The sequence below is a fragment of the Triticum urartu genome, chromosome 1A (assembly GCF_056163025.1).
Source record: "Triticum urartu cultivar PI428250 chromosome 1A, HENAU_Tu73, whole genome shotgun sequence".
Taxonomy (NCBI): Eukaryota; Viridiplantae; Streptophyta; class Magnoliopsida; order Poales; family Poaceae; genus Triticum; species Triticum urartu.
The window spans coordinates 584415957-584443342 of NC_141873.1; the positions used below are offsets into that span (position 1 = coordinate 584415957).

General features: G+C 43.1%; 1 protein-coding gene across 1 annotated transcript in view; it reads left to right on the plus strand.

The window, feature by feature from the left end:
• Positions 1 to 242: 242 nt before the first annotated feature.
• LOC147993112 (uncharacterized) overlaps positions 243 to 27386 on the plus strand; it is a 57230-nt gene continuing 30086 nt past the window's right edge. The window contains exons 1-2 of the mRNA XM_087539227.1: positions 243 to 831; positions 1021 to 1067. Coding sequence (XP_087395353.1) covers positions 243 to 831; positions 1021 to 1067 — 636 coding nt within the window. The remainder of the gene's footprint in view (positions 832 to 1020; positions 1068 to 27386) is intronic.

The window sequence follows — 27386 nt, forward strand, 5'->3', positions numbered from 1 at the left end:
TTAGCGTAGTATGTGCTAGCTTCACGGAATATCAGTATGTGTTTATTTTTGTCAATGCCATGCTAGTGATTGACTCATGGATTAATTTAATCGAGAAATTGCCTATTTACTCAACAGTCCAAAAAACTGTTATGTGTAGGAATTTTTTGGCAAGTGGCTTTGCCGCTGCACTGAAACCGGATAAGTTTACCGGTACATACTTTAAGAGTTGGCAGACTAAGACCACGTTATGGCTCACGGCTATGAACGTGTTCTGGGTCATCAGTGTCTCCACGGGAACGATTGCTCCTGAACAGGAGAAGGCATTTAAGGAGGCTACCATTGTGTTTCTCGGAGCAGTTCTTAGCGTGATCGGAGATAAACTGGTCGATGCATATTTACATGTGCATGTCGCCAAGGACTTGTGGGAGGCACTCGAATCTAAATTCGGGGATGCCGATGTAGGGAGCGAGATGTATATTATAGAGCAGTTCCACGATTACAAGATGGTTGAAAACCGTCCTGTATTGGAGCAGGCTCATGAGATAATATGCATTGTTAAGGAGCTTGAACTTCTTAAGTGCGAGTTACCGGGCAAGTTTGTCGCGGGCTGCATAATCGCTAAGCTCCCTAATTCCTGGAGGAACTTTGCCACCACTCTGAAACATCAGAGGCGTGAATTCTCTGTGGAGGATGTCATTGGCCATCTGAGTGTTGAGCAGAATTCAAGGGCAAAAGACTCGTATGGAAAAGGGACTTCTGTCGCCAACATGGTGAACCAGAGGAACCATAACTCCGACAAGCCCAAGGGAAAGAACGGTGTCCAACAGAATACCGACTTTAAGAAGAAGAGTAAGAAGACCTTCAAGAAGAAGAAGAAGGATGAGGGTTGCTTTACTTGTGGTTCGGTTGAACATTGGGCCAATAAGTGCCCAAACAAGTACAAGAAGCCAGGACAGGACTCCAAGTCTGTCAACATGATTGTGGGCAACAATGAGAATGGTGCATCTGGGTACGGTAATTCATTTACTGTTTTTTCAGTGTTTCAACCCAACGATTGGTGGGTGGACACAGGTGCAGGTGTTCATGTGTGTGCTAACATTTCATTGTTCACTTCTTACCAGGCCACAGGCCACGGGTCCGTATTGATGGGGAATGGCGCGAGTGCTTCTGTTCATGGTGTTGGCACGGTCGATCTGAAGTTTACTTCGGGAAGGATCATGCAGCTGAAGAACGTGCAGCATGTCCCCGCCATCAAGAAGAACCTCGTTAGTGGCTCCCTTCTATGTAGAGAAGGGTTTAAGTTGGTTTTCAGGTCTAATAAATTAGTTGTTACGAAATATGGACTCTTGGTTGGAAAAGGGTATGAGAGCGGAGGGATGTTCCGCCTTTCCCTCGCAGATTTTTGTAATAAAGTCGTGAACCATATTCATTCGAATGTTAATGAATCTGAAGTTTGGCATTCACGTCTTTGTCGCATTAGTTTTGGTGTTATGACGCGGCTAGCCAAGTTGGATTTAATCCCGAGTTTCACCTTAGCCAAAGGTTCCAAGTGCCTTTCATGTGTGCAGGCTAAGCAACCTCGCAAGCCTCACAAGGCCGCGGAGGAGAGACACTTGGCACCATTAGAACTGATACATTCTGATCTTTGGGAGATGAATGGTGTGTTGACTAAAGCTGGAAAGAAATACTTCATGACATTGATAGATGACTCCACTAGATATTGCTATGTGTATCTGTTAAACACTAAAGATGAGGCTCTACACTACTTTAAAATCTATAAGGCAGAAGTTGAGAAACAACTTGAAAAGAAAATTAAACGAGTCCAGCCAGATCGTGGTGGAGAGTACTTCTCGAGTGAGTTTGATTCTTTCTGTGCAGAACATGGCATTATTCATGAGAGGACGCCTCCCTATTCACCCCAGTCAAACGGGGTTGCGGAGCGGAAAAACCGTACTCCAACTGATTTGGTTAACACGATGTTAGATACATCGGGTTTATCCAAGGCATGGTGGGGGGAGGCTATATTGACGGCATGTCATGTCCTGAATAAAGTTCCGACAAAGGATAATGAGATCACTCCCTATGAGAAATGGGCAAAGAGAAGGAAAACACTCTCGTACTTGCGTACTTGGGGCTGTTTGTCGAAAGTCAATGTGCCAATCCCCAAAAAGCGTAAGCTTGGACCAAAGACTGTGGACCGCGTTAATTTGGGTTACGCTAAGAACAGCGTTGGCTATAGGTTTCTAGTAGTGAAATCTGAGGTACCTGACGAGAAGGTCGGTACAATTATGGAGTCTAAGGATGCTACATTCTTCGCGAATATTTTTCCTATGAGAGATATGCAAAGCACTTCTAGACAGGAATCTGAGGAGACTCCTGAACCTGCCATTCCTATGGCATATTATGAACAAACACATTATGGAAATCCTGAGGAGGATGACGAGGAAACCCTTGGTAGGGGCAAGAGACAAAGGACTGCAAAGACCTTTGGTGCTGATTTCTTCATGTACCTCGTGGATGATACTCCCACTTCTATTTCAGAAGCGTATGCCTCTCCAGAAGATGACTACTGGAAGAATGCGGTCCGTAGCGAGATGGATTCCATCATGGCTAACGGGACATGGGAGATCACTGATGGTCCCTATGGTCACAGTCTGCTGGTCACAGTCTATGAGATTGGGGTGATCTCTAGTAAGCTCATGAATAGGCCAGGAGTGTGACTTATATGCTCCACCCGAGGGGTCAGCCTTCGGCATCCTAGTACTAGTAAGACATGTAGTGAAACTTCTTTACGCCAAACTGACAATTCAAGGCATAGTCCATTGTTCAGTTGTGAAGGAGTGTAGCTACCTGCTCTAGGTGAAGTTCAACCTTAACAGGTCTTCACTGACACACTGGTATATCAAAACAGCAATTGGAACAGAGGACACAATGGGCCCTCGAGATCTGGTGGGGGATTGCTGAAATTTGAGATGGGCTCTAGGCCCATATAGCAATTTCTGAAAAATGTCTAAGGTCCCATGTGGGTTATATGGCACTAGGTGTGGTGGGAAGTTTAGTCCCACCCCGCTAGTGGAAGGAGAGTTGGAATGGTTTATAAGGGTTTCTCTTCTACATGCTATTGGAGCTTGAGAAGAGAAGAGGCCCTCGCGCACTCCTCTTCCGCCGCCCGCCTCGCCACGCCACGCCTCGTCACGACGCGACGCGACGCGGGTTGCGGGATTGAGCCGAGCCGAGCTCACATCTACGCACTTATTTTTGCCAGTCACTAACGGAGAGTTCTCTGACAGCTGGGCCACGATCTGAGATGTTGGATCGTGGGCTTTCACGGACCCGGACGTGGGCCGAGCCCACGTCTCTCCACGCGACTGCATCTATATAAGTGTGCGGTGTCTCCTAACCCTAGCCGCCACGAACAGATCACTTCTGCTCCACGCGCACGCCCACCGCCGTTCCCTTGCTGCTGCTGCTGCTGGTGACTCCATCCTGTCCGCCGCGTACACGGTCGACGGGAGAGAAGGTCTCCGAAACCACGCTCTTCTGGTTCCCGTACGGGGTGAGGGGCGAATAGGTTTTTGGGCAGCGGTTACGCGACTGCTCGCTTCCGATCGTCTACTTCCTCTACGTTCGCGTCGCCTTCATCATCACCATGTCCACCGACGCCGAACATGCCACCGCCGAGAAAGCTGAAGCTGACAAGAAGGCCGCCGAGGAAACCAATGCCGCCACCAAAGCCGCGGCCTCTGCATGGCCTACTGGAGGGTATAACTCGTTTATCCCCCTCCTACTGTTTTCTGTTTTAGCCACGCTAGCGTTATACGTAGATCTTTCTGCAATTAGCGTAGTATGTGCTAGCTTGACTGAATATCAGTATGTGTTTATTTGTGTCAATGCCGTGCTAGTGATTTACTCGTGGATTAATTTAATCGAGAAATTGCCTATTTACTCAACAACCCTTGCCTTCGCTCGGCCTCAATCTTCTGGACTCCGCTTCCGTCATGGTTTTCAGCCTGCCGCCGAGCTGCCCGAGCCGACTCCGCTTCCACCACGAACCGCCTGGATCCACCACCGGTGCGGAGCTCAGCCGCCCACCGTCAAACGAGCCGCCGGCGCAACCATGACCCGCCTCTTGCCTTCGCCGCGGACGCGGCTGAAGCCCACCTGAGAGCCGTCCCGATCCGGCCTCGCTGAGCCACCAGCCTCCGCCGACGCGCCCCCGCTGTGGCCGGCCTCACCCTCCGCTGATCGCCCTCACCGGCGCGTCCTTGAGTCGCCTCCTTCACCGAGCCGCCGCCTCATTTCAAGACGCACTGAAACCAAATCGCAGAGGTGCTTCTACGGTTCTGGGTCAATAGACCACCACCGCGGGCATACAAACCTGCATTTTCTATGAAGTTTTGATCAGTTGAGGGAGTAACAGGGGATTCACGGATGCTACGATCATCTGTCGTCTGAACAAAAATACGAGGTGTTGTTTTTCCTATGTATTTTATCAGTATATGTTAAATCATCCAACAACAATTACTTGGTCTTGTAATATTTTCGCAGGACCTATAAAAAGGTGTTACCTAAGGGGTCCGCGTCAACATCACTTTTTCACTAGTGCTTGTCCGTGCTATGATGCTCGACGGATACACGTGCAAGTCGCCGCCCCGGTGCTCGGATTACATCCGTCCGCGCCTGCGGCTGATTCGTGCATCTGCACTGGTTAAACAACATCACGTTTGACTCGCCGTCCGCGCTTCTTTACAATGTCACGGCCGACTCATCGGTGGTCCGGGCGAATCAGGACGACTATTAAAACTAAAAGGGGTGGTATTATACCGTGGAGGCACGTTCGGCTATGCCGCGCAGCTTCGCGAACACGCGTATCACGGTCCGGTTTACATCAACGCACTGGCCGACTCGCCCGTCCGTGCCACCTTACAACGCCACAGACGACTCGTCTGTCCGCCATTGCCGCCGGTTCATGCGTCCGCGCCAATTTACAATGCGGAGGACAACTTTCTCGTCTGCGTCGTTTAAAACGCCGTGGCCGATTCATCCGTCTGCTCGCATGGCCGACTCGCCCGTGATTGATTTCAGTTTCACCGTGGTGATCATCAACTCCGCGGTGGATATTTTCTGGCTTAAACATATCAGGTGAAATCCATCCATTGTATTTTCATATTATATATTGCTTTCTTTAAAAGAGCAATTACTCTGGCTTGCAAGTTCTTCAATGCAGGACAAGTTATATTACTTGGTCGTTGAATGACTCATACCGGTTTACATCACGGTTAAATATGGAGAATCTCAAGCCAACTCCTCGAGTCGTCTTGAGACTCAGGGGCTACAATGACATGACTCGGGAACTCCGGGTCATTGGAGAGAATGATAACCCAGTTCCGGAGGCCACCGTCATATTGATGAAAATTTAAAGGCCGTCAGAATTTTGCCGGTTCAAAATAAAGATTCCGGTTTAAAATCCGGTTCAAGAGGCACCTCTCTCCCGCAAAGCTTTGAAGCTCTCAAATCCGGCTCAAGGTAAATTTGTCTCTTACAAAGCTTTGAAACTCTCAATATCATGTTTAAAAGTTTCCGGCTCAAAAAGAATTCATCTCTCGCAAGTTCGAGTTCTCAGAAAAATTAAAGGTTGCCAAAGAGAAGTTGCTGCCGTGATGCGCGGTTCAAACATGGGCATCCTGCCTTATTGATTTATCATATTATTGATCACTTGGGGTTTCCTGATCAAACATAGGTGTATTCACCAAAGAGAACATAGCGTTACTACCCTCTTGATCCGGCTATCAAGCCAATATTACATAAGAGCACAACTCTGGTTACTTCGGTAATCCAGCTATCAAGCTAATATTATCATAAGGGGCCAAAGAGAGTCTGTCGCACAGCACAACCCAAACATGGGTATCCCTTGAGCATAACTCATAATATCACTTGGGGGCTATGTTCGAACCATAGTCACACCTCTTGATTGGCGTAAGGCCACCAGGGAAATCACTTGGGGGCTTGGTCGTATTCGAACCATAGCTACACCTCTTGATCGGCGTAAGGCCACCAGGGAAGTTACTTGGGGGCTCTTTGCTTCGCAACGAACTAAGAGTCTGCACCCTTGTAATAGGCTATCAAGCCAGGCTTGGAAGCCAGGTGTACGCACCTAAAACCCCGGATTAACCTGCCTTATTTAAGTAAGTCACTCCGCCCAGGTAAACCTGGTACGACCCGCGAATGTTTGACAGTCAATCTCATAGACCCTGAACTTGTCAAAGTTAAAACGTGATTGGTTAAAGATTGAGGTCCATCTTAAGAGGCTTTGTGAAATGGTTAATTCAGTGGCCTGGCAGCCCATGAAAAGCCTCAATTTGGAGCCTGGCAGCTCGTAAAAAGCCTCGCATGTTCTTTTTTGAGTTCTATTTGCCAAGTTTTTTCGCCTTTGTTGAGGTTCATAATATCTGCTGATAAATCGGCGTCCTTGACCTGGCTTGGCTTTCAACTACAAGTTGTCAGTACATGATCAGTTATAAACCGATGTTCATTGACCTGGTCTGGTTTTGACTAACAAGTCGCCAGTGTTATAAGGAAAATCCGGTGTTTATTATATCCCGGTACAGTTTATTATCATAATTTGGCAAATTAAGGAAGGAGTTCTCAAATACCCAAGATTGGGTTTACCACCCTCACTACAAGAATTGGTTAAACCAACGAGGTGATTCAATGTCACAAGTATCATCTATGTCATATTTGATTATGTTCAATTACAGCTTTGGTTATAAACCCTGGCTATTTATATGGGCATTATGACCCGCCCTGCGGTAAACCGCCAAGGATTCTTGTGATCTACTTGTGTGCAAGATAAGAATGCATTCGGGTGGCTACTGACCCTGGCTTTCGATGTTAAGTCGCCAGGGCATATGTTATTTACACTTTTGTGCAGGATTTGGAGAATTATGACATATAAATTCAAGCTCATCATCCTAATTGATACATCAAAAGGGTTATCCATTTTGGATTTTCTCAAAAGCTATCATGCGTCGGGTTATAAAAATTCCGTCTTACAATGAATGCGCATTAAGTCCCCATCGGCCAAGTGCCGCCGAGTATTTAAACTCTGGATTTACTTATCACCTGGTAAGATATTCATATCTTTCATAGCCAAAATTGGTTGGATTTTCATGATGATATTGAATGATTGAGGTTTTAAAACCGGATTATATTATTCAAATCTTCAAATAGCCAAACATGGCTGATTTTTTATGGTTATCAATAACCAGTATTATGATTGAGGTTTTCAAAGTCGCTTTAAGCGCAATGGCTATTATCTTATAAATCTATCTATATCTATCTATCTATCTATCTATCTATACCTATACTAATTACAGACTGCCTAAAAATTACCATGTTAATTAGAAATTAGGAGCCGTTAATCTGTGATGGGACCAAATTATTACGGTGTAGATCTATCGATCTATGATTTACGTTAATCTTGCTGGGACAAAAAAAACCCTCACCCAAATCGGTTTTGCATTGCATCCGGTCAAGAGAGTCTGCTTCATTCACGGCTCCTAGGTAGCGATCTAAAATCTATATCTATCTATCTATCTATATCTATATCTATCTATCTATCTATACCTCTATACTAATTACAGACTCCCTAAAAATTACCACGTTAATTAGAAATTAGGAGCCGTTAATCTATGATGACCTATCGACATATGATTTACGTTAATCTTGCTGGGAGAAAAAAAACCCTCACCCAAATCGGTTTTGCATTGCATCCGGTCAAGAGAGTCTGCTTCATTCACGGCTCCTAGGTAGCGATCTAAAATATAAAGGAGTACATACGTATTGTACTTCAAAGACAAGAAAACCTACAGATTAGATGCAAAGGAAGAGGCCGTCTCCCTCTCTCCATCTCTCCCCGAACCTCTTCTGCCCATTGGCTCGTGCTCCTCCTCCGTCTCCTTCGTCTCGCTACTGCCCCGACTCTCCATGGCCTATTCTAATGTAATCAATTTTTCTTTGTTAGAGTTGAAGTGGACAATCTATTAGGAATAAGGATACTGTATACGTGCATCTACAGGTCAATCGAGTCAGTTTTCCTCCAACGCCTCTTTTCTCTCCCACAATCTAATGAGATTTTTTGTTTTGGTTTTTGGTCGATTTGAAGTGCACGTTCGATCAGGAGGCTGTATCCCGGATGTTGAGGGCAATCGAGCCAGCGTTCTTGCTCTTTTCTCGCCACGATCTAATGGAATTATTTAAGAGTTCAAGTGCAGGTTAGATCTGAAGGATGTGTACGTGCATGTTCAGGACCTTCAGGCTTCGGCTCAATTGATCATGCTATCTACGTGTGCATCTCATCGAGGAACTACGTGCTAGCGCGTCAGGAAGGAATCAATCCAACTTGCGCCATCGTGCCGTTACTGCCGCTCTGCCAGTGGTGTGCAACCAGTGCAACTCGGGGTATATTAGCTTCACCGGTGCAAGAACCTATGAGGCTGTCGGCGACCATGTTCCTTTAATCTTGATTGAGGCCGCCGCTCCATCTTGGCTGATGCATGCGACTACCTGACTCACACTCCAAACCCTATTCAAGTTCATCTCCTGACCTAGACCTAAGAAGTCAGCTTGATCCATAATGTTTTATCAAGAAAAACTAGCTTTTTCCATGTCTATCTTTCAGCACTTCTCTTTATCAGATTACATGTTTTGGGGAGTGGAGGAGAACCAGCTAGGAGCTCGGCATTGCCTATAGTGGCACGCATGCAGTAAGTTTTTGTTAAACTGCATCTACATCAACCAGCCATGAGCCCGTTTACGTACATTGTTTATAAGAAGCTTTACGCAGATGTCTTCCAATGCTACCCGTTTTGTTAGTCAAAACAGTTAGTTGACCGTTCCTATGGAGAGATTTTTGATTTTTTATGTTATTTCCTCTGAGTAAACGCTAATTGTTAGATTATCTGCATGGTACCATGGTATATATATTATACAATTCTGTCTTTCAGTTCTAAAAGCGGGATGCTTACATTTAAGTTTTACAAACTTAACAAATTTCTCAAAATTAATACAGTGCATAATCTTTTGGTAGATCAGTAGTAAGATTCTAAAACTGTTGCCCATGCAAAAATTAAACTAACGTTTTATCAAGAAAAACTAGCTTTTCCATGTCTATCTTTCAACACTTCTTTTCTCTTTATCAGATTATATGTTTTGGGGAGTGGAGGAGAAATAGCTAGGAGCTCGGCATCGCCTAAAGTGGTACCCATGCAGCAAGTTTTTTTTAAACTGCATCTACAAACTTAACAAATTTCTCAAAATTATTTCTAATACAGTGCATAATCTTTCATTGGTAGATCAGTAGTAAGATTCTAAAACTGTTACCCATGCAAAAATTAAACTAAATGTATGGCGTATTTAGTTATACAAGTACATGCACACAAGACGTACATTTATTGTACTCGAAAGAGGATCCAGATGTATGTTTTTGTAGTATTAAACATTGATCATCCCAAAGTTTCCGGCAATTATAATCATTAAATTCATATTCCCTAGGATTGTTATGCATGACCTTTTCTCTGCAATTACAGTGTTCAGATTTTAGAGATGCTAGCTTTGTTAACATATTTTTAGCTATGATATCAGCATGCCCATTTAGTGAATTCGGTATTTGATATGGGGAGCTATGTGCATTGATAATCATCCAATATTGTCAGCTAACTATGTTTTTACGAAATTGGCAGATTAATGTGTTCCACTGTGCGCAGCTAAATGCTTACAGTACATGCATGGCACTATATCTACTTCTGAAGACAGTATTCCAGACTAGGAACCGTAAAAACTATCATGTGACCAAACTTAAACACTCCATACTATTTGTAATTAAGTAGATTGCAAATATGATGTATAATCCTCATCTAAAATTTTCAAGTGATTTTATCGACATCCAATTTCAGGATGGTCGCTTTATTGATCACAATTTTTTTGGGGAAAACCAATCTATATATCTGTTGTTTCTCTGTGCGATGCACATGCTCTTATGTTTGTTTTTGGACTGATTCTACATTGTTTTCTTGCAATACTTACAAACTCAAGTATACTTATTTGAAATTATCCAGTACATCTTTTATATGTCCTCTTGCATATATAGTGGATTAATCCAGAACCTAAACTGATGACTAATATGGAACCTATATTGGGCTATTTCTCTAAAGAAGGCTAGGCGACCTGAACTTTTAGCTTGGGTTCCAAAGAAGTTACTGAATGATCTTTCAGTTTCATACCAAGCTGAAATAATGTAGCACTATGACAATAATACTCTGCAGATTTCTACCATACAACATGATTAAATTTAGTCTGTTACTACTACATACATGTAAGCACTATATTGTTTTCTGTATGTAAATGACATGTACAGATGTCGTTGTGACTAAACCATCCATTTCCACATTACCAGCCCGAGGCTTCCATCGTAACACTCTATAGGTATCCATCTACTGTCCTATATCTACACACAAGCTCCTCTAATAGATTGACTCCACTGGCTGTGACCAATCATGTTTGTGGCCATGATGCAGACATTTTCTCTCACAAGAGCTCTTCTCAATTCCTTTATATGATACATTTAGATGCTACTTTTCTTATAGATGTATTGGTTTCTGCAGCTTCCATTGACTGCTGCCTTACAGAGATCTGATGGTTCGGTGGCTTGAGTCGCTTATTTTGGAACGGAGGGAGTAGTTCATGAAAATCAAACTTATAATTACATAAATTTATATCTAATACATTGGTGCCCCTATATGTTTCCTTGACAGTTTCAATACAAATTTGTTTCCTACATACATGGAGATTCATCATTGCCGCTTGCTGGAAATAGTAGCACAAACCTCATGTAACCAGTCACCATCAAGATATTTACAAATTATGTACGTAGTTATTTATGGATGATAATGGCGATTGACATATTTCAGGCAGTTAGTGGATACCTCACACTATGTCGAATATTTTTCTACAGATGGTCTTCTCCGGATGAAGCAATCTCTTTTAGGAGGCCGGGCGCTGTATGGCTAGAGGCATAATCCATACATAGAAGAGAAGACGCCATCCACCGGTGATGGCATAAACACGTGTGGTGTCAAAAGCGCCCCTGCAAGGAGGATCTGGCGGCAGATCGTCAGGCACAGATGCTAGCTAAGCGAGGATATCCAAAACCCCAGAACCTTGGCTTCTCGATAGCTTGCAACAGAAGTAGCGATCTAGGAGAGCTTCCTGAACATACAGGAGGAAGGAGCAAAGGCCTGCTCGTGGGATAAGGAGATGGTTACCTAAGATCTGATGGTATCTTTTTTTTCGTGCTTCTTAAAGACAACCACGTTGTCCATCAGATCTTTCTCTTTCCCTCCATAATACTCGATGTGGTTGATCATTTGTTAAGTGATCTAAATGGATTAATTGATTAGAAGTAGAACCTATATGGCGTTCTCATATCTGAGTCATGTTTCAGATCATGTATTTTAAGCTGGCACATGCCACCTCATGCTTGCAAATATTAAATTCTATAGCATTTTCATGCAATAAAGCAGATTCAGAAGAAACAAGGTATATGATATTAATATACATATATTATTAACAACTTCCAAATTTATATTAGGGATCTTGGCCAGTTCAATACTGGATGGTGTATTGTTATTTTGTATTCCCGTTTTGTCAGTTAAATGTAATAACTTGCAAATTTATATCTGGGAACATGTGGCTCATGGACCGTTCAGTAGTAGATCATGGATGGTTGTTTCATATGCCTACTATGTCACTTAAATATTATGAAAATCGGCTCACATTACATATGATTGAAATTGAAGCATGCATGCATGGGTCTCTATTTCTACATCCTCCCTCGGTCTCAAAAGATAGCATATGAACTCATTTAAAAGTCAACTGTTTTGATGTTTGACCAAGTATTTTATGAAAATAGAAAATTTTAGCATTGTCCCTCTTACCTCCCCTTTTGACACGAGAGATAAGAGTACATACTAGATCCAAACCATTGATTTGATTATGTAGTGGTCTGATTTACTTTTACCTTCTTACCTCCCATGTGAAAAGAGGGGATATGAGAGAGCATGTTAAAATTACTCTATGAAAATATAAGCAACTACAATATTGAATAAATATATTATGAAAATATATCTACTGATGAATATATTGATATTGTTTATCTTCATATTTTTCTGTAAACACTTGGTCAAACATGACCTTTTATAGGTTGTCACGTGTCAAGTTGAGTACTGGATCAAAGAAATAAAACTATCAATATTAGAATGTAAGAATTAAGAAGTTCCATTGTAAAAGCACATGTGACTTAAAACCTAATCATAAGTACATAGTTTGATCTATTGTATTTGCCTGAACCCCTTTAGAGAATATTAGTAAGTTTCTACCGAAGTGCACTATATATTTTGATAATCAATTGTTGATATTGGCCATTCCTCTTCTTAGCTGCAAACATTTTGGAGGATCTAAGTAATTTTCTTATATTTTCCATTCCTTTGCTTAGATGTAATGGTCTAATATAACGTGTTATTTTGAAATAGTATATGAATCATCACGATATACTTATTCAACATGCTAGCCCGTGCAAGTGCACGGGTTGACGACTAGTAGATATAATTTATTCTACAATTGAAAGAATAGTCCCGAGTCGTTGCAGGCTTACGACCCGACACTTGGGGGCTACACTATTCAAGTTAAGATTACATTAAATATACAAGTCTCATGTCGCTGCAAGCATGCACCATGACACTTGGGGGCTAATGTAAAGTCATTATTTGCTCACCTTATTGAAGACCCGACTCATCACATTGTAATGAGCCGGCCCTTGGGGGCTACCAATTGCTCCTATCAGTGATTCAAGGTACACAAGTCTTAATCCGTTATATTCAAGGGCCCACTGCTCAGTTGGTAAAACATAAAGCTCTTAACCTTGTGGACATGGGTTCAAGACCCATGGTGGAGTTACATCATATGTTGTTATTTTCAATGAAGCATGATTATATTTATAAAGTCCCTGCTCATTATTGCATAATGACCCGGCCCTTGGGGGCTACACTGGTTGAAGTTTTGTGAGCATCAGGCAATTACAAGTCCCAGGTTGCTGCAAGCATGACAACCCGGCACTTGGGGGCTACATAATATGGAGTATTCAATTTTTACTAAGTGACTGGGATGAACAACATGGATTTCTTCTTAAGAGGCAATATTTATATTGAAGCAAGTCGTAAGCCATTACTTTGTTCTTCTCAAGACTTGGGGGCTACAGGTAATATGGATATAAGGGAGAAAAATCTTCAAATTCTCAGTTTTGAATAAACTAGATGGACCCGGTGTCTGCAACAATCATAATCCGGTGCATCAATAATCATGAACCGGCGTTGGCAACAATCATGACCCAGAATTATCAGTTTTTATAACCCGCCGATTTGGGAAATTATAGCTTGGCAAGTGCTACATTTTCAAGCCGGCTGAATATCAGTTGAATATTTGAAGACCAATATTTTTGTCAAGTCAGAGCATTGAAGGCCGACTCAAATGGATTCTTTATTTACAATATTTATTTTACAAGCAAATTGATTATGAAGCTGGTCTATTGACTCGGATTTTCTAGAAGGAGGAAATGACAAGGACTTGTGGATGATCAGGTGCCGGTTTACGAGAATTCTTAACCCGGAGCACAACTTGTCAAATTTGTTCTTGTATTTATTTTGCAGCATAAGTTTACCATGGATAAATCCAAGCTAAACTTGGGGGCTAATGTCGGGGATATACCCCGCGGCGTAAACCGATCGGAAGTATAACCCGGTCAGACTTAGCATTTTCATTGATAACCCGCCGGAGTGGCGACTCACGGATGGCCCTAACGGCGGGTCAGATAGAATACTAGGCCCAAGGCCCAGAAGACCGACTCATGTTATGGTGGGCCGGTTTACGAGGAGAGGCATAAGGAATATTCTCCCACCAAGGAAGCAAGACTAGGACTCCACTTGTAATAGAGCAATCCTAATCCTACTAGGATTAGTCATGTAACCCTGCCCTTCAACATATATAAGGAGGGGCAGGGCTCCCCAAAGAGGGGGAAGGAAGAAGAAACAATCTCTAGGGCTAGACATAGAGAGCCGGTTTACCGACGACTTCTTCATGATCATAATGAGATCTAGCCACAAACAACATGTAGGGCTATTACCGGATGATGTTTCCCGGGGCCCCAAGCTGTCTAAATCCTTGTCTTATGTTGCGTCTCTCGATTCCGCCCAACCCCTCTCAAGCTACCACATAGATGCGTTGGCCTCGCGACTAAGTCCTCACACTACGGACATCTGCCGTGACAACTCCACGACAGTCGGTCATAATCTTCTTGTCTTGTGTTGCAATTTTTAGTGTGAAACAATCATTGCATCTCCTGCCACTAAACATATCTAATAGGAAATGTAAATGTTTTTCACACATGAAAATAAGGCATAGTTTTTCACTAGTAGAAAAAGGGTCAAACATGAAGCACATTAGTGCCGGTTTGAATTTGAGCCGGCACTAATGTGTACATTAGTGCCGGTTCCAACGGCTAGCCGGGCCGCTCTCATTAGTACCGGTTCGTGGCGAACCTTTAGCATCGGTTCGTGCCACGAACCGGTACTAAAGTGAGTGGTGGCAGGATGTTGTCTGTCCGGGGCCCCTCCAGCACCTTTAGTACCGGGTCGTATCACGAACCGGTACTAAAGGTCGTCCTACATAGACCCTTCGTCCACCTGAGCTCGCTCTGTTCTTCCCCTTTCCCCTCTCCTCTCTGTTCTTTTCCCTCTTCCTCTCAAGCTCATCACAAATTTTGCCCAAGATTTGAAGTCCCCCATCCAATCAAATGATCACAAAGGTTAGCAACTCTTTCCTTTCATCTCTCATTGCTAGATTAGCTCGTGCAATGCTTTATATAGTGATTGCTTTTTGAGTTTAGTAATTTGGGAGGAATTATATATATGTGCTAGTATTTGATTTATATGCAATTTGAGGTCAAAAATAACACTTAGTTTTGCATATGTAGGTGTGGTTTACTTAGTACCTTCTAAATCTCCGTCATAACCACCATCGATCGCTTGCAACGTCCCGTCGCCGGCACCACCTTGTGGTGAGCCTCTTGTTCATGAAGTTTTATATAAAAAATTGATGTTTGTGTGATTTGGATATATAGTTACTCGTATAATTATCTTACCCATATGTTGTTTGTTATGCATAGTGCCATGGTTTTGATATCCGTCCCCGTCGGCCCTCGTCCAGGTTATGATTCGGATGTGGTATATTCTCTTTTAAAACTATCCATTGCATTTCGTGTTTATGACAAATTATGCCCATCAAGTTGACATAGACATTTCTATGTAGGAGGTAGTTGAACCCGAAATTCCAACCGACCCTATTGTCGAGAGGTTAAATTTAGTTGAAAGAGAAAACGAGGATTTGAAGAAAAATTTGAAAAGAATTGAGGGGGAGAAGATGGAATTGGAGTTGCATGTTGCCGATGTCGTCGCTGATCACAAGATTAAGATGGAGAAAATGCGCTTGAAGATTAGAAAGATTAGAAAATATGCCATTCATAGTGAGGCTTGGTATCATTATGCTGTTGGATCAATTGTTACCTTAGTTGCGATCTTGATCGCATTTGTTGTTGCATTTAAATTCTTTAGCTAGAGAGTTATTTTTTTGTTGCATTGAAATGTTGTATGCTCTTTATGCATGAACTTTATGTATGAACTTTATGTATTGTATTAATTTGATGTTTTCGGTGCTGTGTATTGAAGATGAGCCGGCAATGGATGTACGATGACCGATGCTCTCCCGAGTTCATTAATGGCGTGTGTACTTTTCTGCTTGCGGCTGAGGCAAACAAGCGAGCGGATGGTTTTATGCATTGTCCATGTGCTGACTATAAGAAAGGTCACAATTACTCTACGTCAAGAACCATTCACGTCCACCTGTTTGAGTCCGGTTTCATGCCCCACTATAATGTTTGGACCAAGCATGGACAAAGAGGGGTTATGATGGAAGACAATGAAGAAGAAGAGGACGACGACAGCTATCCTGGCCATGGGTTCCCTGAATACGATGATACAACAATGAGGGAAGAAGCTGAGCCGGTAATGCGGGAAGAAGTTGAGCCGGCAATGCGGGAAGAAGCTGAAGAAGAGGCATCGGATAAGCCCGTTGATGATCTAGGTCGGGCCATTGCTCAAGAAAGACCAAGTACGTAGTGATTGTATTCTAGATCAACCGATATGATTAACCCATTTATTTTTCATGTTCATCTCCAATGAGTTGTGCTCAATCTGCAATCTAAGTAATTTGGAGCTATTATACTATGTATAACACACTTACCATTTTATCACGATAATTCTATGTGCATTATTTTGAGAATGTTATGCCATTTCAGTTTAGAAGATATTTTCTATCGTTTATAAGTACTAGCATTTTGTTCTATTGTGCTTTATATTATGGTATCTTATGAATGCATAACATGATTTTTATCGGGTATCTTCTCTGCCTAGAGCTGCCGACATCGACTGGAGGAGCGATAGACTATGCACTGATTCGAGGATTGCCGCTCCGGTAACGGATTGTTCAGCGGCCGCCATGACTGAGGGAGTCCCCATTGCAAAATACAGTTGTTTAGTTTTTCTTCCACCGGCGCAATCCACTCCCAATCTTGAATTACGTTTGTGAAGAACATCCGGATGGTTACTTCTGCTCACTCATCAAAATGTCCTCTTGTTTCAGGTGTAGATGTCGTGCGGTATTCATAGCTCAAGGAGATCTCAAACAACTTCCGGATGGAGGGCTTGACGATGTCGCGGCGGTTTGTCATTTAGAATAGTTTTCACCCATCTGAAATGTGTTCTACTCTGTCTAGCTTGTTGTTGAAGATAAGAATAGTTGTGACCTCTGAAAGGCAGGAAGGCAGTCAGTTATTCCAACCTAGTTCTCAGCAGGCCGGCAAACTCCTCATTTGACCATTAGTTGTTGCGATTGAAACTATATCATGTGGCCGGTCATAATCTTCTTGTCTTGTGCTGCAATTTTTAGTGTGAAACAATCATTGCATCTCCTGCCATTAAACATATCTAATAGGAAATGTAAATGTTTTTCACACATGAAAATAAGGCATAGTTTTTGTACATTCTTTTGTATCATATTCTACCGGAATTACTATACAATAAGACCTGCTCAACAGAAACCAAGTACGTAGTGATTGTATTCTTGATCAACCGATATGATTAACCCATTTCTTTTTCATGTTCATCACAAATGAATTGTTCTCAATCTGCAATCTAAGTAATTTGGAGCTATTATACTATGTATAACACACTTACCATTTTCTCACGATAATTCTATTTGCATTATTTTGAGAACGTTATGCCATTTCAGTTTAGAAGATATTTTCTATCATTTATAAGTACTAGCTTTTCGTTCTACTGTGCTTTATATTATGGTAGCTTATAAATGCATAACATGATTTTTGTCGGGTATCTTCTCTACCTTGAGCTGTCAACATCGACTGGAGGAGCGATAGACCGTGCACTGATTAGAGGATTGTCGCTCCGGTAACCGATTGTTCAGCGGCCACCATGTCCTAGGGAGTCCCCATTGCAAAATACAGTTGGTGTGTTTTTTCTTCCACCGACGCAATCCGTTCCAAATCTTGAATTCAGTTTGTGAAGACCATCTAGATGCTTACTTCTGCTCACTGATCAATATGTCCTCTTGTTTCAGGTGTAGTTGTCGTGTGGTATTCATGGATCAAGGAGATCTCGAACAACTTCCGAATGAAGGGCATGCCAATGTCGCGGCGGTTCGTCATCTAGAACCTACATGCATAATCCAGCAACAATTGTTACCCATCTGAATGGCATTCCGCTCCTTCTAGCTTGTTGCTGTAGATAACAACATTTGTAACCTCCGAAAGGCTAGCAGGTAGTAATTTAGTCCAACCTAGTTCTCAGCAGGCTAGCAAACTCTTCTCTTCACCATTAGTTGTTGCAGTTGATATTATCTCATGTAGTCGGTTATAATCTTCTTGTCTTGCGTTGCAATTTTTGTGTGAAACAATCATTGCATCTCCTACCAGTAAACCTATCTAGTAGGAAACATGTGTAACACCCCGGATGTAATTTTCCATATTTGCAAGCCGACTCTTATCCCTTTCTTATTCAGTACATGGGATGTGTAAAGATTACCCCTCTTGCAACATGCCTACCATGCGGCTATGCCTCTAAGTCGTGCCCCGACACGTGGGAGATATAGCCGCATTGTGGGTGTTACAACATGTAAATGTTTTTCACACATGAAAATAAGGAAGATTTTTGTACATTCTTTTATACCATATTCGGCGGGAATTACTCTACAATAAGATACGCTCAATGCAAACTAACTACACAGTTATTGTATTCTAGATCAACCAATATGATTAACCCGTTTCTATTTCATGTTAATCACAAATGTGTTGTGCTCCATCTGCTTTCTAAGCAATTTGGAGCTATTATACTATGTATAACACACTTAACATTTTAGTACGATAATTCTATGTGCATTAAGTTGAGAATCTTATGCCAGTTCAGTCTAGAACATATTTTTCTATCGTTATAAGTACTAGCATTTTGTTCTATTACGCTTCATATTATGGTATCTTATAAAGGCATAACCTGATTTTTATCGGGTATCTGCTCAGCCTGGAGCTGTCGACACATCGACTGGAGGAGCGATAAACCATGCGCCGACTCGAGGATTGCCGCTCAAGCAACCAATGGTTCAACGTCCGCCATGACTGTGGGAGTCCCCATTCCAAAATAAAGTAGTTGAGTTTTTTTCTTCCACCGACGCAATCCGCTCCCAATCTTGAATTACGTTTGTGAAGAACATCTAGATGCTTACTTCTGCTCACTAATCAAAATGTCCTATTGTCTCAAGTGGACTTCTTGCGTGGTATTCATGGCTCAAGGAGATCTCAGACAACTTCCAGAAGAATGGCATGCTGATGTCACGACGGTTCATCGTCTAGAACCTGCATGCATGATCCAACAACAGTTGTTACCCAATTGAATGGCGTTCCGCTCCATCTAGCTTGTCGATGTAGATAACAAAAGTTGTAACCTCCGAAAGGCAGGCAGGCAGGCAGGCAGTCAGTTAGTTCAACCCAGATCTTGGCAGGCTGGCAAACTCTTCTTTTCACCATTAGTTCTTGCAGTTGAAACTATCTCATGTGGTCGGTCATTATTTTCTTGTCTTGCGTTGCAGTGTTTTTAGTGTGAAACAATCATTGCATCTCCTGCCACTAAACATATCTAATAGGAAACACGTAAATGTTTTTCACACATGAAATAAGGCATAGTTTTTGTACATTCTATTGTATCATATTCGGCCAGAATTACTTTCCAATAAGATGCGCTGAACGCAAACTAAATACGTAGTTACCGTATTCTAGATCAACTGTTATGATTAACACGTTTCTATTTTGTGTCCATCACAAATGTGTTGTGCTCAATCTAAAATAGAAGCAATTTGGAGCTATTATACTAGGTACAACACACGTACCAATTTAGTACGATAATTCTATGTGCATTAACTTGAAAATGTTATGCCAGTTCAGTTTAGAAGATATTTGCTATCGTTTATAAGTGGTAGCATTTTTTCTATTGTGATTTATATTATGGTATCTTATAAATTCATAACATGATTTTATCGGGTATCCGCTCTGCCTGGAGCTGTCGACATCGACTGGAAGAACGATAGACCATGCATTGACTTGAGGATTGCCTCTCCGATAACCGATGGTTCAGCGGACGCCATGACTGAGGGAGTCCCCATTCCAAAATACAACTAGTGAGATTTTCTTCCACCAACACAATCCGCTCCCAATCTTGAAATCAGTTCGTGAAGAACATCTGGATGCTTACTTCTGCTCACTGATCAAAATTTCGTCTTGTTTCCGGTGTAGTTCTCACGTGCTATTCATGGCTCAAGGAGATCACGAACAACCTGCAAATGAAGGGCATTCCGATGTCGCGGCGGTTCATTGTCTAGAACCTTCTTCCATGATTCAACAACTGTTGTTACCCATCTGATTGGCATTCCACTCCATCTAGCTTGTTGTTGTAGATAACAACAGTTGTAACCTCCGAAAGGCAGGCAGGAAGTCCATTAGTCCAAGCTAGCTCTCAGTAGGATAGCAATCTGTTCTTTTCACCATTAGTTGTTGTGGTTGAAACTATCTCATGTGGTCGGTCATAATCTTCTTGTCTTGCGTTGAAATTTTTAGTGCGAAACAATCATTGCATCTCCTGCCACCAAACATATCTAATAGGGAACATATAAATGTTTTTCACACATGAAAATAAGGCACCATTTTTGTACATTCTTTTGCATCATATTCGTCCGGAATTACTCTACAATAAGATGCGCTCAACGCAAACTAAGTATGTAGTTATTGTATTCTAGATCAACCGATATGATTTACCCGTTTCTATTTCATGTTCAGCACAAACGTGTTGTGCTCAATCTGCAATGGAAGCAATTTGGAGCTATTATACTATGTATAACACACTTACCATTTAGTATCATAATTCTACGTCCATTAAGTTGACAATGTTATGCCACTTCACTTTAGAAGATATTTTCTATCTTTTATTAGTACTAGCATTTCGTTATATTGTGCTTTATATTATGGTATCCTATAAATGCTAACATGATTTTTGTTGGGTATCTGCTATGCGTGGAGCGGTCAACATCGACTGGAGAAGCAATAGACCCTGCACTGACTCAAGGATTGCCTCTTCGGTAACCCATGGTTCAGCTCCAATAGACCCTGAACTGACCCTTCACTAAGCGAGTCCCCATTCCAATATTCAATTGGTGAGTTTTTTCTTCCACCGATGCAATCCGCTCCAAATCTTGAATGCAGTGTGTGAAGAACATCTGGATGCTTACTTCTGCGCACTGATTCAAATATACTCTAGTAATTAGGTGTAGTTGTCGCACGGTATTCATGGCTCAAGGAGATCTCGAACTACTTCCAGATGAAGGGTATGCCGATCTCGTGGCGGTTTGTCGTCTAGAACCTGCGTGCATGACCCAACAACAGTTGAAACCTCCAAAAGGCAGGCAGGCAGTTAGTCCAACCTAGCTCTCAGCAGGCTAGCAAAATCTTCTTTCACCATTAGTTGGTGCGGTTGAAACTGTCTCATGTGGTCTATCATAATCTTCTTGTGTTGCGTTGTAATTTTAGTTTGAAACAAACATTGCATCTCCTGCCACTAAACATATCTAATGGGAAACATGTAAATGCTTTTTACACATGAAAATAAGAGACAATTTTTTTACATTATTTTGTATCATATTCGGATGGAATTACTCTACAATAACATGTGCTAAATGCAAACTAAGTATGTAGTTATTGTATTCTAGTTCAACCTCAATGATTAACCTGTTTCTATTTCATGTTCATCACAAATGTGTTATGATCAATTTGCTATTATACTATGCATGACACACTTACCAATTTAGTACGATAATTCTATGTGCACTAAGTTGTGAATGTTATGCCAGTTCACTTTAAAAATATTTTCTATCATTTTGTCAGGACCCCGATTGTAAGTCACACCGATCTAGACTGTAACACCTCATATCACTTTGCGGCCTCACGCACGGTATTCCCACGGGTGTCGCCTTACCATGGCCCGGGACCGTTTGCACCTTTTGGCTCACGTATATGATAGTGTCGCTAGCATCCATATGACAGGGAACCCGGGCCGACATGACTAGTCGTGAACCCAAAGTGGCACTAACTTATGGGGACAGGCATACATGAATCAACATCGAGCATGTCGGTCAGTAGCGTGCGAATCCGGGCTGTAGCACTGGGCTAACAGGACTCTAGTGAACCGGGTTGTAGCAGGCTAGGTAGGACTCCAGATGTCACCGCATGACATTTCCCCGAAGGGACAGACACAGGAACAAACTGAATGACATGCCGGCCAGTCAAGTGTTCCGGAGCAGTAGTGTTGGGCTAGCAGGACTCCGGTGAACCGGGCTGTAGCGTACTACTACTACATTTCCCCATAAGAGAGGCTACCAAGGATAAACAACTAGGTTGTCGGATCCCACACATACCAAGCATTTCAATCATACACACAATATGCTCGATATGTGTAAATACAACATGGCATCACAACATAACTCTACGACTCAAGTATTTATTCATTAGGCTCCAAGGAGCGAGATATTACAAACATGGGTCTCATGACCCAACATTTAGAGCATACAAGCAACAAGCACATGCGGAAGCTTAACATGTCTGAGTACAGACATCTATAAATGAAAAAGGCTGAGAAGCCTGACTATCTTCCAGATCCTGCCGAGGGCACAAGACCGTAGCTGAGGTAACAAGCTAAACGTCGAAGTCCGCACAGAACTACTAGCGAGACAAATGTACCTAGCAAGACTTACATCAGAACTATCTACATATGCATCGGTATCAATAAAGGGGGTGGTGGAGTTTAACTGCAGCAAGCCAGCTTTGACTCAGTGGCTAACCTGAACTACGACTGCAAGTAACTCTTTTGAGGTGGTGCACACGAGTCCACATATTCACCATATCAATACTCCACTATGGATCCGCTCCCATCTCCATACGAGAACGCCATCCATCGCACTCACGCTTATCTGGCGCATTTTAGAGTATCCACCTTCACTTGTCTATGAACTATGCAAGGGGTCCAAGTTTCCATATCCGAGGAATCCGGCTATTCGAATAGATAATGATAACCCTGTAGGGGTGTACTTCTTCACACACGCTCTCGCCACTTATCGCCCTGTACACGTCATGTACCTCGGCAACCTTCAAGCGGAAACCGGGCGAGGGAGTCGGCCACGACCTGACTAACCAACAAGTCTCTAGTCTAGGTGTATCGCCTATTCGGGTTCCATCCGCAAGGAGATCCGGCCGGGGTGTCGCTCACGGCCCCAAACGATGTGTGCAGGGTTCCCAAGCCCACCATCTGGGTGCCACTTGGTACACCGTGCCACTGTGCCTAGTCTGTCCAAAGCCCACCTGTACCGGGTGCCACTTGGTAGAGTACTAACACTACCTACAAACACCAGCAACTAGTTGCAATTCCTGGCACTGGTAGAAAAAGGGCTTGTTGTCCCGGTTCATAAGGGCCTTTACTCCCGGTTCTGGAACCGGGACTAAAGGGTCGGTACTAATGCCTATCCCTTTAGTCCCGGTTCTGGATTGAAGGACCGGGACTAAAGGGCGCGGCCACGTGGAGCTCCACCTTTAGTCCCGGTTGGTGTTTTTATGATTTTTTTTGAAATTTTTTTTGAAATTTTTTTTGATTTTCAAATTTCTGAATTATTTTAACCTATAGTCTGTAATCACCACCCCTCATCACTTCTCAATTTATCCTCTAATCACCCCTCATCATTCCAAATCATCTAACTTTCCGAACGGTCACCCATCCTCCCACTCCCCCAGCCTGAGCACGCTTAACTTCCGGGTTCTATTCTCCCTCGCTCCAAGTCTGCACTTGTTGTTTTCCTGACAATACTAAGATGTCGATCCTATTAACCTTCAGGAATTTTGCTTTAGCATGAAGTGACACATTTCATAGTTTTATTTTGAAACTATTGTTTTAAAATACAATAATTATTTAGAAACACTAATATTTCTTGAATAATTAGTTTGACCATTGTTTGACCACAGTTTGACCACAGTTTGACCAGATTTGACCAAAATTGAATAACGGAAATAATTATTTAGTAACACTAATATTCTAGAATAATTAGTTTGACCATTGTTTGACCACAGTTTGCCCACTGTTTGAATTTTTTTCGATTTTTTCACTCTAGGTCTTAAAAGGCCCGTAACTTTTTTCTATTAGGTTTTTGAGGATTTTGGAAATGTTTAACGGGGTTCGCCCGATTAAATTCGGATGTAACTTTTCGAGTAGATGATTTTTCATATAAAAAACTTTTTCATCCGAGTTAGTATGCAAAAGTTATGCCCATTTTTACAAATTTCAGAGAGATTTTGTAAATAAAGTCAAAATTCACATTTGCAAATTTTCCCAACAACTAGACCACATATCACATGGGAAACTTATTTTCTTTTATTTTTTTGACATTTCCATCATTTTCTTTTATTTTTTTAAAACTGAAAAGGCGATCCACGGTGTGGGGGTGGGGGTGGGGGTGGGGGGTAGAGTTTGAAAATGGGACCTTTAGTACCGGTTCGTGGCACGAACCGGGACTAAAGGTCTCAACCCCATTAGTTCCGGTTCGTGCCTCAAACCGGGACTAAAGGTCTAATCTTTAGTCCCGGTTTGAGGCACGAACCGGGACCAATGGTTGTAGGCCAGGAGCGAGGCCCATTGGTCCCGGTTCATCCCACCAACCGGGACCAAAAGGTCCAGATGAACCGGGACCAATGGCCCACATGGCCCGGCCGGCCCCCTGGGCTCACGAACCGGGACCAATGCCCCCATTGGTCCCGGTTCTAGACTGAACCGGGACTAATGGGCTGACCCGGCCTGGACCAAAGCCCTGTTTTCTACTAGTGTGTACAGAGATCGAGTTGATTAATAAGCCGAGAGGGGTCGAGTTACCGGAACCCAATGTGTGGTAGTAACTGTTCATGGATCACAAACACAGAACTCAGTTCCTAAGGACGGCTGCAATGAGACAACCCACCATGTAGTCCTACATGGCCTCTCACCGCTACCTTTACCAAATCGTGTTCACACACTTAGCTCTCAACAGTAGGACATGTTCACCATATTCCAATTCATCCCCGATGAATCAGACCTGAATCAACTCTAAGCAGTAGCAGGCATGACAGACAAACATGAATGAGTAGGCACATCAGGGCTCAAACAACTCCTACTCATGCTAGTGGGTTTCATCTATTTACTGTGGCAATGATAGGTCATGCAGAGGAAAGGGGTTCAGCTACCGCAGAATTTAACAGTTGAATCGTTGTTGTCCTAATGCAGTAAAAGAGAGCAATAGCGAGAGAGTGGGTTTGTATCAGAATGAACAAGGGTGTTTAGCTTGCCTGGCACTTCTGAAGATAATATAGTTGTTCATCGGTGCCATCGATCACATCGTCGGAACCACGTCTAGGGGGGGGGGAACAATCACCGGCAACACAGAAAGAATATAATCAATGCAATGCACGATATGATGCATGATCATGACATGTCAATATGCTGTGATTTGTACTAATGCATCTAGCAACAATTTAAATGAAGTCCATATGAACCAAGGGTTCATATGCAAACTCCATAAGGGGTATTTAAAATGCCATTATCATGTTTTCACTTATACAGGGGGTATAAGTTGGTTTAACATGCATGAAAGTAGCATAAATGGATAGATTGAATTTTTCTGATAATTGTTCATATATAAATTATTTCATTTGGAGTTACGGTTGATTTTCTATGATTTTTAGAAGTTTTAACTATTTTCTGGAATTTCTAAATCATTTCTGAATAAGAAAACCAAAAAATAATTTACTACGTCAACATGACGTCGGTGTGACGTCAGCAAGTCAACATGACCGTTCCTGGTCAAATCTGACAAGTGGGTCCCGCGTGTCACTGTCTAGGCTAATTAACAAAGTTAGTTAACACTAAACTAATCCTAAACCCAGATTAATTAGGGGCCTGGGCCCACCTATTAGTGACTCAGGAGGAAGTCAACCAGGGTCAACCCGGGTCAAACTCGCCGGAGTTGACCCGGCGCTCGTCGCCGGCAAGGCCAGAGACGGCGGAGGGGCTCTGGATTCCTCCTCCGGCGACCAAACGGCCGGCGGAGGGCATCTACGCGGAGTTGGGACTCGCCCGCATCCATCTGTGCAAATGGCAGGGGCTGAGGTGGCCCGAGCTCGTTGGAGGCAAGCTCGCAGCGGTGGCCGGAGTTCGGGCCAGCACGGGCGCGGGGCTACACTGGGCGAGCGAGCGAGCCGATAGGCCGGGCGGGCTCCTGGGAGATCCGCGAGCTCGTGTTTGTGCTCAGACGCGAGTTCGGTGACCTGCATTGACGGCGGCGACAGGCGCGGCGGCGGCGAGCTTTGGCCGCGGTGGCCAGGGGGGCTAGAGGAGGGATTCGATGGCGGGGAGAGAGGGGTTGGGAGCAGGAGCTCACATGGAGGCGGCGCAGTAGGTCAGTGGGCTCGGGGACGTCCTTGACGGCGCTAATCGACGGCGAGGGGCTCGGGTGCCCGAGGTTGAAGATGACCGTGATGACGATAAAGCAGGGCCTCCCGGCGTCCTGTAGCTTGATTGGGAGGACGAGGAGGACGCGACGGTGCTTCTGGGCTGCTCGAGGGGACGAGGGAGAGGCGATGGCCGCGGTGATGCTCATTGGTGGTGGCGGGCGTGTTCGGTGAGGAGAACAGAGGAGGGGGAGGGTGTTCGGGGGAGAGAGGGAGAGAGAGGGCGGGGGTGGGGGGGGTCAGCGGGTTCCAGACGGCCACGGGGTGGCGATCCCCAGCATCGCGCTCGCCAGGGAGGGCCAGGCAGGCAGCTGTGTGCTGGCCCGCGCGGGCGCCGTGCTCGGCCTTGCCTCTCCTAGTAGGCAGAGGTTGAAGACTGGTATGCCCCTGGTGGGCTGGGCCGAAACTGCTAGGCCACCAGGTAAGTGGGCCTCAGGTAAGTCTCTGCTTTCTACCTTTTATTTCTATTTTCTATTTTCTGACATTTGTTTCTGATTTAGTAAAAATACTAAATCAATTTTAAACTTCATGAAAATAATTGTGTCAACTAAGTGGACTTATACAAAGCCACACAACAATTTTCAGAATTATTGAACATATATTTATATATATAATAAATATAAATCCAATTCAAATAGTTATTGAATTAATTCCAAATGCCCAAAATAAATATTTCTGAGACTCCAAAAATATTGGTTTGGGTTTTACCTCTTGCTAATATTTTTATAGCTTGACAGGAACATTTTCTTGGGTTTATTTGAGACAATTTTTAATGTTGATCATTTTTGTAAAAGACTTCTGAGGCTTTCCAGTTTCCCCAATTCAACTTTCAATAAAATTTAAACATGATGCAACAAGATCAAGCAAGGACAACAGGGGCTGAGCTAGGGCTGTGACAACTCACCCCCGCTAAACAAGAATCTTGTCTCGAGATTCAAGACGTGAGGTAAGAAGACAGAGTGGTCATAAAGCTAACACGATCTTCATGATCCGATTGCCCTCATCGAAGATGTTGATTCATTGCTTCAAATTGATCTTGTCTGCCTTCTGGATCTTCATCGAACATGATGACGACAGAAGAAACTCTATAGGAATCGATCTTCCCGAA